This window comes from Anoplophora glabripennis, unplaced genomic scaffold (genome assembly GCF_000390285.2).
Source record: "Anoplophora glabripennis isolate ALB-LARVAE unplaced genomic scaffold, Agla_2.0 scaffold106, whole genome shotgun sequence".
Lineage (NCBI taxonomy): Eukaryota > Metazoa > Arthropoda > Insecta > Coleoptera > Cerambycidae > Anoplophora > Anoplophora glabripennis.
The window spans coordinates 644,585-658,852 of NW_019416398.1; the positions used below are offsets into that span (position 1 = coordinate 644,585).

At 34.3% G+C, this 14,268-nt stretch overlaps 2 protein-coding genes across 5 annotated transcripts; one reads left to right on the forward strand and one right to left on the reverse strand.

Moving 5' to 3' along the window:
• Positions 1-309: 309 nt before the first annotated feature.
• LOC108904108 (N-glycosylase/DNA lyase) lies at positions 310-5,966 on the forward strand. Its single transcript, XM_018706532.1, has 5 exons — positions 310-435; positions 501-830; positions 888-1,170; positions 5,604-5,798; positions 5,855-5,966. Exons 1-5 carry the CDS (start codon positions 353-355, stop codon positions 5,948-5,950), a joined length of 987 nt encoding a protein of 328 aa, XP_018562048.1. The 5' UTR covers positions 310-352; the 3' UTR covers positions 5,951-5,966.
• A 21-nt stretch (positions 5,967-5,987) lies between these two features.
• Positions 5,988-12,419, reverse strand: LOC108904107 (proteasomal ubiquitin receptor ADRM1 homolog). 4 transcript variants are annotated; one of them, XM_018706529.1, is made up of 8 exons: positions 12,289-12,419; positions 12,042-12,149; positions 11,838-11,933; positions 11,648-11,778; positions 11,308-11,510; positions 10,064-10,368; positions 6,599-6,750; positions 5,988-6,540 (listed from the first exon to the last, which is right to left on the reverse strand). In XM_018706529.1, the coding sequence occupies exons 2-8, from the start codon at positions 12,145-12,147 to the stop codon at positions 6,301-6,303; spliced, it is 1,233 nt and encodes a 410-aa protein (XP_018562045.1). In that variant the 5' UTR covers positions 12,148-12,149; positions 12,289-12,419; the 3' UTR covers positions 5,988-6,300. The 4 variants fall into 4 exon arrangements, with proteins under 4 accessions (XP_018562045.1, XP_018562046.1, XP_018562044.1 ...); XM_018706530.1 differs by having other exon boundaries at positions 12,042-12,152; XM_018706528.1 differs by having other exon boundaries at positions 12,042-12,166.
• Positions 12,420-14,268: the final 1,849 nt, after the last annotated feature.

A 14,268-nucleotide genomic window follows, 5' to 3' on the forward strand; every position in this document is an offset into this window, starting at 1 on the left:
TCAGTTATCTGTATGCTGAATGTAATTAAATTAAATTATTGAAATATTATGTTTCTCAAGTTTGTTAATAATCAAAGCAAATCACGGTAATAATTAATTATATAAATATAATGCGCGCATATGAAGCTGCTCTAAATTTTGTTTGCGCTTGTGTAACTAGAAACTACCTTTTCCTAACCGCTGGTCTTTTATTAGTAGTTCATATGCTCTGAAAGAAAGATCACTTTCAGTAGATCTTGTGATACGTAGCTTAAATGAAATATAAATTAACCTAACTTTTATTCACATTGCGGGAAAAGTGTAATACATATATGTATTGTGAGAAAAAGAACGCATATGTAAAAATTAAATCATGAAACATATATGGTATAAGCTCCCATGTAAACAAAATGAATTACAATTGTTAGGTACATTGAATGGTGGTCAGAGTTTCAGGTAGGTACTTGTTAGTATGTGTAATATTACAAAAAACTACCTAAATCTCTTTATAAATTTTCAAGGTGGAAAAAAATATGTGACGAACAAAAAGAACAATGGCTAGGAGTATTTTTTAATAAAGTATGGATTTTACAACAAGAGAATGATCATATATTGTATAAAGTGCATGAAACAAAATTAAATGAACTTGAAGATGAAATGTCCTACAATAACCTTCTTCGCAGTTATTTTCAGTTACATGTAAACATAGAAAAATTGTATGAGGAATGGTCTACAGCAGACCCATATTTTAAGGAAGCTGCTAAACAGTTTTACGGTATTCGAATATTGAAGCAGGATATTGTAGAAAATATATTTTCTTTCATTTGTTCATCCAACAATCACATAACAAGGTATCTGTGTACTTTCTGAATGAATTGCATCCTACTGTTAAGTTTTCACTTTTTTAGGATAAGCAGTATGGTAGAAAAATTAGCAACATTTTATGGAGAGGAAATATGTGAAATAGATGGTGAAAAGTACTACGCCTTCCCCAAAGTTAATTTGCTAGCTCAACAATCAGTTGAAGAAAAATTAAGAACTAATGGATTTGGCTATAGAGCTAAGTATATTAGTAAAACGGCCCAACACATAATGGATTCAGGTGGAGAGAAATGGATCGATAAACTTCAAACAATGTCTTATGAAGAAGCCAAGAAAGAACTGATGTTACTCACTGGAATAGGTGCAAAGGTAAGTTTATGTTTTTGACACCCAACATGAATATAAAATAGTTATTTATATAACTATTGCAAAGAGTATCTTTAGGACAGGACGTGAAATTATTAAATTAGAAGAAGAATAAGGTGCAAAACACGCTTTTTTGCACAAGTTGCATACTTATTATTGTTTCTACAAGTTCGAAAATAATTCATTTTGTGTAGTTGTTAATATAATGCAGCATAAAGTACCTATTATAAAAACAATGACCAAAATTAGATATCTCAACACCACCTCGTTTCTAGTCGTTCTCTCTCTGTCCGTGCCCGTCCCCGGCCTGGCACCCCACCCTTATCATGGCCGCCAAAAGTTTATAAACAATTTTGCAAAGCCTAAACTATCTTCACACTATATAGGAACATATACTTGACTACCAAGTCCATTCCTGTACATATAAGAATGTCTTTTTAGTGTAAAACAAGTTACCTCTTTGCCCTAATGCAGAAAAGTAACTCTTTTCCATACATTGAATATCAAAAAGTTGTCAATAACAATTGCAGAAAAATTATCTTTTACTCGTATATATGACAATAAGGAATTTGTAATGGCTTAGTTGATACGAAAACGACACTTTTTCTTTTAAAGTGATGATGCCTTTTCTGCTTAGGACAAACTGACAAATATCATGTGATTTTCATAATTAAAATACAATATAGACTCTTTAATATGAACTAATTAAGACACAGGCTGAAAGAGATAAGTTCGAATTACCGATATTTTTGGATTACTGGATAGTAAATATGTACATATGTAAATATGTTTATGTACATATAACAATAAAACCAAACATTATCGTAAAATATGTATATGCATTTATTAAAAATAAAAAAGAAGACTAGAAAACCAATGAAACAGTTTAACAGTTACAATAGAAATCGGTGATACATGTTTGCTTTTTGGTACTCAATTCCTTCTTGATACATTCTGCCTGCAACGTGCGGAGCAATGTTACTTGTTGAGGAGGTAAATTATTCTCACAGGCTCATCGTAGACATGTGGCATTTTTATTATGTAGTCTGACTCTATAATCCGAACTATATACGTTAAACCGAATTTTGTTTGAATTAAAGAGTTTTGTTCGGACCATCAAAACGGGCATTCGTCGGGCTGGATTAGTGGATATTCGGATTAAGGTTAAGTTCGTAATAACTGATATTAACATTATCATATGGGACTTTTAATTTTATTTGATGAAGCTGTAGGCAGAGATTTGCTTGGTTTTAGGAAAGATTATGTTCCCTAATGTCTCGGGCTTTTATGAAGGCACCTTATTGGACCTTGCAATTAACTACCTCAAAATTACCTTACTTAGTCCACCTCAAAATATTTAAAAACACTAAAACAAAAACATTTTACCTGACAAACATCATGTTCTATGTAACAGTGGCAATTTTTATCAAAATACAGTTTGGAAGCAACTAATAGGAAGTAATAACTGCTGTCTACTAGTTCATTTTGAATGAAATCGACTATAAAATCATATACGAGTAGAAAAAATAGCCGAGGTGAAATATGGTATTTAAAAAAAAAAAGTACTTTTATCACTTATTGCAAAATATTGTTCAGAAAAAAAATTGGTTTTAAAGTAATAGTTTTTAGTAGAAATAAACTTCCAATATATTAATAAATACATGTACCTAAGCTAAAAATATTTATTTTTATTTAGATATAAAAAGATTATGTAGTTTTTTTTTATTTTTGGAATTGTGGGTTATGAGATCATCGAGTCTCTGCATTATCTATACAATTCTAATATGATACTGATTGGAGATTTTAATATCACAGATTATTCTATATTTGCGGAAACTCATCAGGTAAGTCGTCATATGTTAAGCCTTAATAATTTAATTAATTAATTTGACTTGGCGCAATATAATTTTGTTCTCAATGGATTCAACAGAATTCTAAATTTAGGTTTTTGTAGTTCAATCTGTATTGTTGAAAGATCCGATGATCCCATGGTAGAAGAACACGTATATCATCCGGCATTAGAAATTTTCCCTCAATTTACTATAGATAATAATAAGTTAAAAAATAATTTTCCAACATCGTTCAATAAGTGCTATAATTTTCGCAAAGCCAACTTTCCTTTATTATATGATCTCCTCTGTAACTCAGATTGGCATCAACATGAAAAAATTAACAAGTTGGATCGTGCCCTAAATTATTTCTATGATCAACTTTACAACATATTTGATATGTGCGTTCCTAAATTTTCTAGCATAACTAAAAAAATTTATCCTCCTTGGTATAACTTGCAAATTATTAATAAAATCAAGACTAAAGCAAAGTTTTGGCAGGCATATAATACTAGTGGAGACTTGTTTGCCTTCGAAGAATTTAAAAGCTTACGAACTATAATTAAAAGTGAAATCAACATATCCTACCGGGCATTTGTCAGGGATGCGGAGGCATCTATTAGGAATAACCCTAGTAAATTTTGGGCACTTATTAATAGTAAAAAGGGTTCTACAAATATATCCCAGTCTATGCATTACAATGGGCGTCATATTGATAATGCAAATGATATTATTGATGCATTTGCAGATTTCTTCTCTAAATCTTAGTTACCGTCATCTTCTAACAGCAATAATTCATATTCCAGCAATAACATTAATAATATCATACATATTCACGACTTCACTGAAACCGAAATTCTTTCAGCTTTAAAAAGAATTAAACCCAAAATGACTACTGGTCCGAATGGTATTCCCACGTTTCTGATAAGAGACTGTGCTCAGATTTTTTTCTCGTCCCTTAAAAAAAATTATTCAACTTATGCCTAACTGAGTGTCGGTTATCTGATTTGTGGATGCGTTCAAAAGTGTGTCCAATTTTTAAAAGGGGTGATAAATTTAACATTACTAATTTTCGTCCTATCTCCATTATATATAATTTTTGTAAAGTTTTTGAAATATTACTTTATGACTATATTTATTATAGCATCTCTAATATGATAACACCTTGTCACCATGGTTTTATGAAAGGACGTTCTACTGTCACTAACTTGATCTGTGTTACTCAATTTATAGCCAATTCTATAGACAACAACTTACAAACTGATGTTATATATACGGACATCAGCAAGGCATTTGATAGGCTTGATCACTCAATTTTACTCCAGAAGCTTCATATGTTTGGCATATTAGGGGCCTTATTGAATTTCTTTAAATTATATTTAGACAACAGAAAACAGTATATTGTTTATAATGGGTATAAATCGGTTGAGTATGTCGCTACATCAGGAGTTCCTCAAGGTTCCATAGTTGGACCTTTACTATTCATTATATTCATCAACGATTTAGTTAACAACTTAGATGTAAATTTTCTTCTTTATGCCGATGATGTGAAAATATACAGCTCAGTTAGCAACATTAATGACTGTATTCAACTTCAACGAAACTTACTTAATATACAATCTTGGTGTAATAATAACAGACTAATGTTAAATGTGGAAAAATGTAATGTCATGTCTTTCTCCAACAAGTTCACTCGCATTATGTTTAATTACAGCATTGATAATGACGTTTTGTCAAGACCGAAAACATTTCAAGACCTCGGCGTTATATTTGATGAAAAAATTTCATTTAATAATTATATTGATACCGTTGTCTCCGAAGCTAATAAAGCGAATGGATTTATAGTTCGCAACTGTCGTGATTTTTCAAGCTTAGATGTCATAAAGCTCCTTTACTTTAGTTACGTTAGATCGAAACTTGAATATGCCTCTCCCGTATGGTCTCCGCACAGTGGCGTCCACATTAATAAACTGGAATCGATTCAGCGTCGATTTTTTAAATTTTATATCTAATGGTTACTATCCACATTTGGAATATCCGCACGAGGACCTTTTGAGTAGACATTCCTTTATTAGCCTTGAAACTAGACGGAAATACTTTCCGCAGGTCTTTCTTTTTAAAATTTTACGTAATTTGGCTGACTGCCAGAAATTTATAACCAAACCATCATTATCTATACCTAAACTTAGCTCTAGAGAAAACGAAACATTTTATTTACCAACTCCTCGTACTAATGTACTCGAACATTCACCACTTTATGAAATCAGTAACAACTGTAATAAAAATTCTCTAGATGTCTTTAACTGCAGCCTTAATGACTTAAAAAAAACTTTATTTTTAACGTCTGGTAGTTTCAAATATGTAATTTTAATCTTCATTTATGTGTATTATTTAGTGTACAGATTTTATTTATATCCTTTTTTATGATGTATTTGTATTTTTTTGTTGTTCCTTTTAATTTTGTTTGTAATTAATGTACTTCTTTTATTATTGTCTGTAAAATCCCTGTTCTATAATTGGGTATTACCTTTTGAACAGTGTATTAAATAAAATAAAAAATAAAATATGAGTTTTTGAGATATAAACAATATTCTATTATTCTTTTAGGTGGCAGACTGTATTTGTTTAATGTCACTAAACCATTTACATGCTATTCCTGTTGATACCCATATTTATCAAATAGCAAAAAGGTTATACATGCCAAAATTGCCCGATAAGAAGACGGTTACAGAAAAAATATATAATGATATTGGAGACCATTTCAGAGACTTGTACGGACCCTTAGCTGGTTGGGCACATACGGTAAAAACCGAGCAATATGTATAAACTATGTTAATTTTAATATGTATATTTTTTAGGTTTTATTTTGCGCGGATCTTAAAAAATTCCAAGGAAATAATACTGAAAATAGTTCTAGTGGAAATCTAAGGAAGAAAAGTAAAAGTAAAAAGTGAAAAAAAAATGTTAATGGATGAAATAAAAACAATGCACTCCGACACAATTTTTATTTTAATGAAAATGTTTTAGAACAAATGATTTAGGTACATGGATTTTCCACTAAATATAACGACTACATTTTAAATATGTTACAGAAAAATACTATTTATTGCTAAATGTATGAATAATATATTAACTAATTTAAGTTTGATAACTACATAAAAGTAGTAATGAAATAATCACGCTACTATATTGATACAATTCCAATCTTCCAGTATATAAGGATATTAATGATTATAAAACAAAGATTTGCAGTTTATTAGTACATAATAGTATATAAAAGCAAGACAGCATAATTAGAATACACCTAATCGAGTTGCATTTGTTCATCATCGTCTTTGTCGTCTTTCTTATCCTTCTTTTTATCTTTGTCACTTTTCTCCGATGAGCTGCTTCCTTCGGCAGAGTTGCCCTTTTCCAGAGCTTTAACAAAGCCTTGCATATTTCCTTGAGACGCAGCTGCAACTGCTTCTGAGTTAACGGCTAATTGTGAGACGACCGGTCCCAACTGGCCTGATTCCAAAGCGCTTGAAAATTGGGAAACAGCCTAAATATTAAAAAATTACTGTTAAAGGCTGACATTGTTGCTGTTACTGTTGTGTTACCTGTTGAAATTGAGGTGATGCCAATGTTGATCTCAGCGCTTCTTGTGTGCTGCCATCTACAGCTGGCAAGTGGTTCTGGAGTTGTTGAAGAGTTTCTGGGTTACTCAAAACACCTGATAGAGCATCACTTGTTAAAGCAGTAGATAAATCAACTGAAAGAACTTCTTGTCAAGCTTACAGTTTACATTAATTCAAACATTTAATGTATCAAAGGCGGTTGTGCATTAAAGCTAGTGAGTAAATGCTTTTACTGGGAATTTTTTAAGGAAAAACTAGGTTTAATACTGTTTCCAGTATTATTTACTTCTTTGTTAAAACTTTCAAAATGTGCACTACTAGTGGCATGTACAAGGGTAGTTTTAACAGGAACAAAGCTCAAAAGGAGTGTGGCTGTACATTTTACAATTACTATTTTATTTAAACAAGGATTTGAGGTATGATTTGTGATTGTTGAGGTTAGAAACACGAACCCAAACAAATTTTTACAAGACGGGTCGAGAAACTAAGGCCGGTGTCCCATACATCCAAATTCCGATGATAAGAAGATCTGAAGTGTTCCTATCGGTTAATATACATTCAAATTTTTACCGCTCATTTTCATTCGAAAATTTTAAAATTCATACGATGCCGCAAAAAGTAGAAATAATTTTAACTTTCGTCTAAAATCGTATGTTTTTTAACCTCACTTTTTAAGTTTTTAACATACTATGATTGTTGTAATAAATTCCATGGTTCTATACTTGATTTCTATGAGATTAATTTCGGATGCATGTGAATTATAATCATTCGTATGAATTAAAATATTTTCGGATATCGTACATCGGAATTCGGATGCATGGGACACCGGCCTAACTCCTAACGCAAGAAAACTCCAGCTATGTTAGATATGGTTTGGGTGGCCAAAAAATGTTTATAGTAACATATCTAGTATCGTGATATGCCATTCGAATGAGTAAGTTAATGACCTATAACTGTCACATATACAAGACAAGAGCATCTGCCTAATTCTTGATGCTGTCCAGTTTTAGGGATGCTTAGACTTGCAAGAGGCAGTGCAGTGGCAATCAGATCTAAGTACATGCGCTTCAAAATGAGAAAATCGTTGCTTAATTATGTTATAATACATAGGTAATAAATAATAATGATAAATAGTAATTTGCGAAATCTGAAGGTGTCGACTGCAATGTCGCTGAATCCTGACAGATGTAACCCTGTATTAAGGTATGGAATTGATATGGACAGAACAAAAAGGGTATTCATTCTTTGATTGGTCGCAAACGTTTATGTGAAAAATTAAGTCCCAAACTAAATTAGACAAGCACTCTTGAATTGTGGATATTTTCTATGCTGAAGTTTTAAAATTAAATATCAAAGATAGACATTTACAACCACAGACTTGTGTTTCAATACAGTAACGGAGTCGAGTACAGTTTTATCTTGCAGTGGCTATAAAAAGTACAATGGCATCAATAAGGATACAACCCCTCCACCCATTTTGCCAACAAATGATGATTAGACATATTACATTTGACATTTCATTAATTTGGCAAAACGTACGTAATAGATTTTAATAGAATTACAGTAGAACCCCGATTATCCATGCACAGCTGACCTGTGTGGCGGATTCTTCATGCGCTGCAATGTTTATGGTTATCCGCTATCCGTGCGTGGATTATCCGTGGTGGTGCAAAAAAAGTGCTCAAACAAAAAAAAAGGTGTCTGCTTGTTTATCGCATACATATTATTTACCTAATACGTATGTGTAATAAAGTTCATATTTTTTGCATAATTGGTGAGTTTGGGCGTTATTTCGATTAACCATGTTTTCGATTATCCAGCAACGGTTGAATCCCGCCCGGGCCGGATAATGAGGTTCTACTGTATTTTAAAATAAAAGAATATATTAACCAAACATATATCAGTTTTCATAAGCTTCTGGCTAAGTAGGTAGTACAGTAGAACCCCGATTATCCGTGATCTACGGAACCGAGCGCGGCACGGATAATTGAAAAACACAGGTAATCAAAACTTATTTTTTACATAAGAAATGAAGCAGTACATAGGTAAACATGCACAAAATCATTGCAAATGCAATTTAGGTACATTTATTTTAAGTGTCTAGCTATACTTTTTAACCCTTTCGCTGCGCAATACGTCTGAACGTAGCTACCGCGCCATGCGCGAAAGTTTATCGCGTGCGAATATATATGTCTGGAGCAGTTAGACCACTTATAGTTTTACATTATGTTGTGTTAAATTACGATTTACGATAAATTTTACAATTTTATTTTAAATAAAATACAGTACGTATATCGACAGCTGTATTAAATAGAAACTGAATGAAAGATGAACAATCTTGGTATTATTACCAGTACCTCTTTCCATAAAAATATTTGTCACAATCGCTATAAGCTCGCCTGCAAAAATTCGCCATACCAATTGCATTAACCGAGTCACTAATGCGCATGGTTGCGAATATATACGGTTTGAGCAACCTGATCCAATTTAACTATTCGAGCGAATTAATCCGTCTGGAGCAGTTTGAGCCCTATAAATTTTAGTCAATCATTTTAATCCGTATTTAACTTTTTCTGTTTTTAGAGTAAGTTTAATATGTCGATTTACTCAAAATAAGCTAAGAGAATATTTGCAACTGCTGCAGATTAGAAACGTTAGCTACAACACATGATGTTATACGGTCTTCACTGAACAAAAACAAAATAACGCATCACCACAAATTCTTAGACATAGCATGGATAATCCGCCCCCGGACAATCCGCACATGGATAATCGGGGTTCTACTGAAGTTGTAAAAAAAATTTCTAAAAGAAAAAAATATAGTTATAAAATATTGTCAATTTTGACACTCTGTTAAATATTGTCACCAGTCAACATTATTTTTAATAAAATAAAACATAATTTGACTTCTATAAAAAATTAAAATTAAACATAATTTGACATATTTTAGAAAAAAAATATTATATTTTAGCCTTGTAAGACCTGAAGATGAGGTGTAAAGTTTGACCTCGAAACCGGTAAGTCTTTTTAAAAATAAAAGGATTGTGAGAAAATTGGACCTTTTCTTATTTCTAAAATAAGTTACAAATAAAATGCACTTTGACGATGTTAAAATAATTTGACATTTATCGACTCTAAATTAAATACCACTGTAATGGAAATGAAAGTTGAAGCTTAGTCCATAAGTACCATTTCTGGACTTGTTACTGTTTTTATTCCTATTTTTTTATATATATTTAGTAAACATAATATAATCTAACATATCTGCCATTCGAGTCGAGTATTTACAATTACTTGATAGTTATTATTATTTACTAGTTTTTATGCATACAGCCCAATACGTGTGGAAAAGTGAATATTAGTATAACATTTATTACTTTTGATTTCACTGTACGTTCTTAAAAATCATCAATCATTGTATACTAATTTAAAAATTCCTCATATTACCTGACTGGCGCTGGCCTTCTTCTGGAGGAACGGGACCAATGCCTTGTAAGAAATTCTGTAAGTCCGAGAGCTGGATTGGATTGGTACTTCCAGTAGTAGGAGTGGTTTCTGCTGGTCGAGTCGTTGTTCGGGGTCTACTGGGAGCATCAGGAGTAACGGTTGGGATCGAAGTATTTTGGGGGGTTGTTTGTCCCGCAGAAGGGGTAGTTTGATTAGTTGACGTATTAGTCGTAGGTGTGCTGGGAACTGTACGGTGTGTTAAAGCAGGCGTAGGATTTGTTCGAGCACTGCCACTATTGGGACTTCTGCAAAATGAAAAAAAAAATCAGTTATATAATGTAAAATAATAAATAAATACAAAATGGTTATCAAAATTAAAAAATAAAATTATCACAATCTTAAAAAGCTGCTATGAAACGAGTAATCGAGTTCAAAATAATTTTTATATTTTGTTCCAAAAAAAAATATTATTTTGTAAAAAGTGCCTAATATATTTAGCTAGTCTCATATACATATGTGAAAGGAGGTAAGTTTTTATAATAATCCAAAGTATTAATATTACTATATTATATATTCACTTTCAGATTTCGATACAGCCTGATACTCGGAGAGAGCAGTAAAATTTTTATTTTGTAAATCAATAATTATATTCAAATATTTGGATACAATTCTATCTAATAGATGTATAAGTGAAGGAAATATAATTATAAAACTTATTTGACATTGATTTAAAAAAAAAACTAGAATCTGGGGATAGTGTTTAGAAGAATCTGCTTTGAAAAATAGCGCTTTGCAAAATAGTGCTTTTCAAATTAATGATTGACATCTGATTTTAAAATACATACAGCTTAAATATTCTTGTATAGAATTTTCTGGTAGATATAATTTTATGCTATGGTATAAAATTTGTAAGTTTGGCTGGGTTGTTTTGTGGCATCAAAAAAGGAGACTCCACTGATGTAAATTCGAAATGCCGTTATTGTTTGTTTAGGCTCTCATGTCTCTATATATGGTTTTATCTATAACTGTCCAAGACTGTTACATGTATAGACTAAAAAAACATACTGAAAATCTTAGTTTTCCATTGTCCTGAAGATGACAAAATAAAGGGGCGACGAAACGTCAACAAAGAAAAAATCCTTGTATTTTCTTTGAGTTTTGGCCTTAATTCCCACCATTGACTACCAACAACCTATATATAAAAACTAAGGCTACCAGCTACCAGTATTTGTGCTAATACATACCTAATCGTACCAAGGAGACTGGATAGACCTCCCATCTGACCAGCACCACCAAACAGTTGCATGAGTTGAGATTGTGACATGTTATTCAACAACGACTGCAAATCCTGATCTGGATTTCCAGAAGACTGAACTGCACTAGAAGGATTGTTTAGCAGTTCATTAATTCTCTTGCAGTTATCATCATCTTTGTCAGTTCGAGGTTCCTAGAAAAAAAATGCATGTAGAGTAGATTGTATTTGTATGTTCTAATTTCTCATATAAATTTTATTGTAATCAACTAGTGACACTAATAAAGTGTTAATGCAATGTAATTATGCTTTATAAATAAAATTAAAAATACCTGTAGCCAAAAGAAAAATTTTTTATTTGAAGATTTAAATTTGAGAAGATAAGCTCTTCCGGTAGTACACTGAGGAACCTTGATGTATTCACAATCATCAGGAAAAATTATCAAATCATCTTCTACAATACCTACGAAATATTATGTTTTTGTAAATATATACCTAAAACAACTTCTTATTTATTTGTACCTGTAGTACGATCTTGCCAACAGAAATGCATGAGTGAATCTTCACTTTGATAAACATATAAAAGACCCTTTCGTTTGTCAGGGTAGACCATACGACCTACAAAAATTTGTTAAAATAATAAGACTATAGTATAACTAATGAACCACTGAAATGATTCTATATCAATAGTCATTAAATATGTTGACAGTGTCATTACTTAATTACCTTTTAGATTCATTTTTCCTGCACGCATTTCAACCAAATGCTTATTACCCCCAGTTGAGCCAGGTCCTGTAGTTGAACTACCAAATAAAGCACCTCCAGCCGGCATTTCTGCTAATTTTTCTTATCTAAGTTTTAAAGTTTAAAAGATACCAGTCACGATGTATATAGGTTACGTATTTATACTTTTAAAATATACCTATCTACACATAAAACTTCTTGAAAACAACAAATTTAATTAAAAACCTACCTATGTGATTAAAAATGAACGAGTTATAGCAAAAAAGAAGTACAAAACACAATATATGAAGACGATGTACAAACTATAAGGACAAATATCGAATCCACAAATGACAAGCACAAAATTCCAAAATCGTAGATTTGACAGACTGTCAAATCTGATTGTGAGCATTAAACATTTAGTGTTGCCAACAGAATTACTACGCACGATAATCTAGAATTGCGGATCACGTACGCGCCATTATTCCATGGTTAGAAATTGGCCCCATTGATTTGGGTTCGAGGGGGATTATCCCTCTTTATCCTGCCTCATCTCATGTAGGCCTAGACAGCCTTCGTAGGTGGTCCCCATCCGTCGTCTACCCCCACTGCAAATGCGGCCGGTGTAGGCGCGCCGCGCCATTATTCCATGGCTAGAAATTGGCCTCAATGATTTGGGATCGAGGGGGATTATCCCTCTTTATCCTGCCTCATCTCGTGTAGGCCTGGACAGCCTTCGTAGGTGGGCCCCATCCGTCGTCTACCCCGACCGCAAATGCGGCCGGTGTAGGCGCTTTGTGGGACCTCCTTTTGTCCTGGCTGGGCCCCGCCGGCTAGGGCCCTTTCTTCTGGCGCTCTTCTTGCTTCGCCGGCTCGTCTGTGTAAACCCCGGGGGTAGTGTCATGTTTATGTGTGGTATGGGGATGGGGCCCACCTACGAAGGCTGTCCAGGCCTACACGAGATGAGGCAGGATAAAGAGGGATAATCCCCCTCGATCCCAAATCATTGAGGCCAATTTCTAGCCATAGAATAATGGCGCGTTGTCTTCGTTTCTTGATCCTGGCTGTCTCTGAAACAGAAAAGGTTAGCGGGCAGGGGGAGGGGGGCCGTTGGGGTGGTCACCCGGCGTCAAAAAGTTGGTGTCTAGGTCTTTTGTGTTTGTCGGTCACGTCGGGTACGTAGTATACGGCTTGCCTGAGGAGGGGATTGTCATGTCTAGCGGCTACGTCAAATCGTTTCTCCGCGTTTTGTCTTATTGTCTGTGTAGCGTTTGTGTATTGTAAGTCTCGTAATATGTCAGTGTTTCTTACGTACCAGGGCGCGTCGGTGGCCGTGCGGAGGGCTATGTTTTCCACAGCCTGTAATGACTTTAAGTGGCTTTTTGCCGCGTGACCCCACGCCGTGGAGGCGTAGGTTAGCTGCGGTTGAAGTACCACCTTGATAAGCGTTCGCTTATTCCTTAAACTGAGGGTGTTTCCACCTTTGAGTAAGGGATAGAGCCTAGCCCTGGTGGTCTTCGCTCGCGCCACCGTCTCCACGATGTGCGGTTTCCACGTGAGACGCTGGTCCATCGTCACGCCCAGGTATCGTGTTTGTCGATTCCAGGAGATAGGTTCCTGGGATAGTGTCAGTCTGTCGAGGTTTTGTGGGATTTTTCGTTTGGTAAAAAGGATAGCCGAACTTTTGTTGGGATTAATTTTGACTTTCCACCTGTTGCACCAGGTTTCAAGTTGGTCTAAGGAGTTTTGGAGGAGGGAGACGGAATATCTAGGATCTACGGATTGGGATGTGATTGTCAGGTCGTCGGCGTATAAGTATATGTTGGTGTTGGGGGGATGTGGGATGTCGGAGTTGTAAATGGTGTATAGGTGTGGGGACAGGACGGTGCCCTGGGGGACACCGGCCTCCATGGGACGGGTGGTGGAAAGGGAATCTTGGATTTGGATGCGGAATTTTCGGTGGTGTAGGTAGGATTTTATGAGTTTGGTAAAGGATATGGGATATTGGTTGGTGAGCATTTTCATCAGTAGGCCTTCATGCCAAACCGTATCGAAGGCCTTTGCGACGTCCAGGAAGACAGCACCAGTGTACTGTCCCCTGTTGAAGGCCGCCGTGATGTGCTCGGTAAGGCGAAGGATTTGGAGTTCAGTGGAGTGATTGGGTCGGAAGGCGAACTGCTCGTCTGGAATGACTTGCAGTTCTTGGGAGTGGGTTCTTAGACGGGTTAGG

Bases quoted from the DNA above. Each gene is read 5' to 3' on its own strand.
- LOC108904108 (XM_018706532.1), top strand. From the start codon at position 353: ATGAAACATATATGGTATAAGCTCCCATGTAAACAAAATGAATTACAA. The intron at 436-500 runs GTAGGTACTTGT...TAAATTTTCAAG, and splicing joins AATGGTGGTCAGAGTTTCAG to GTGGAAAAAAATATGTGACG. The intron at 831-887 runs GTATCTGTGTAC...TCACTTTTTTAG, and splicing joins TCCAACAATCACATAACAAG to GATAAGCAGTATGGTAGAAA.
- LOC108904107 (XM_018706529.1), bottom strand. From the start codon at position 12,147: ATGCCGGCTGGAGGTGCTTTATTTGGTAGTTCAACTACAGGACCTGGC. The intron at 11,934-12,041 runs GTAATTAAGTAA...AAATTTTTGTAG, and splicing joins AGGAAAAATGAATCTAAAAG to GTCGTATGGTCTACCCTGAC. The intron at 11,779-11,837 runs GTACAAATAAAT...AATATTTCGTAG, and splicing joins TTGGCAAGATCGTACTACAG to GTATTGTAGAAGATGATTTG.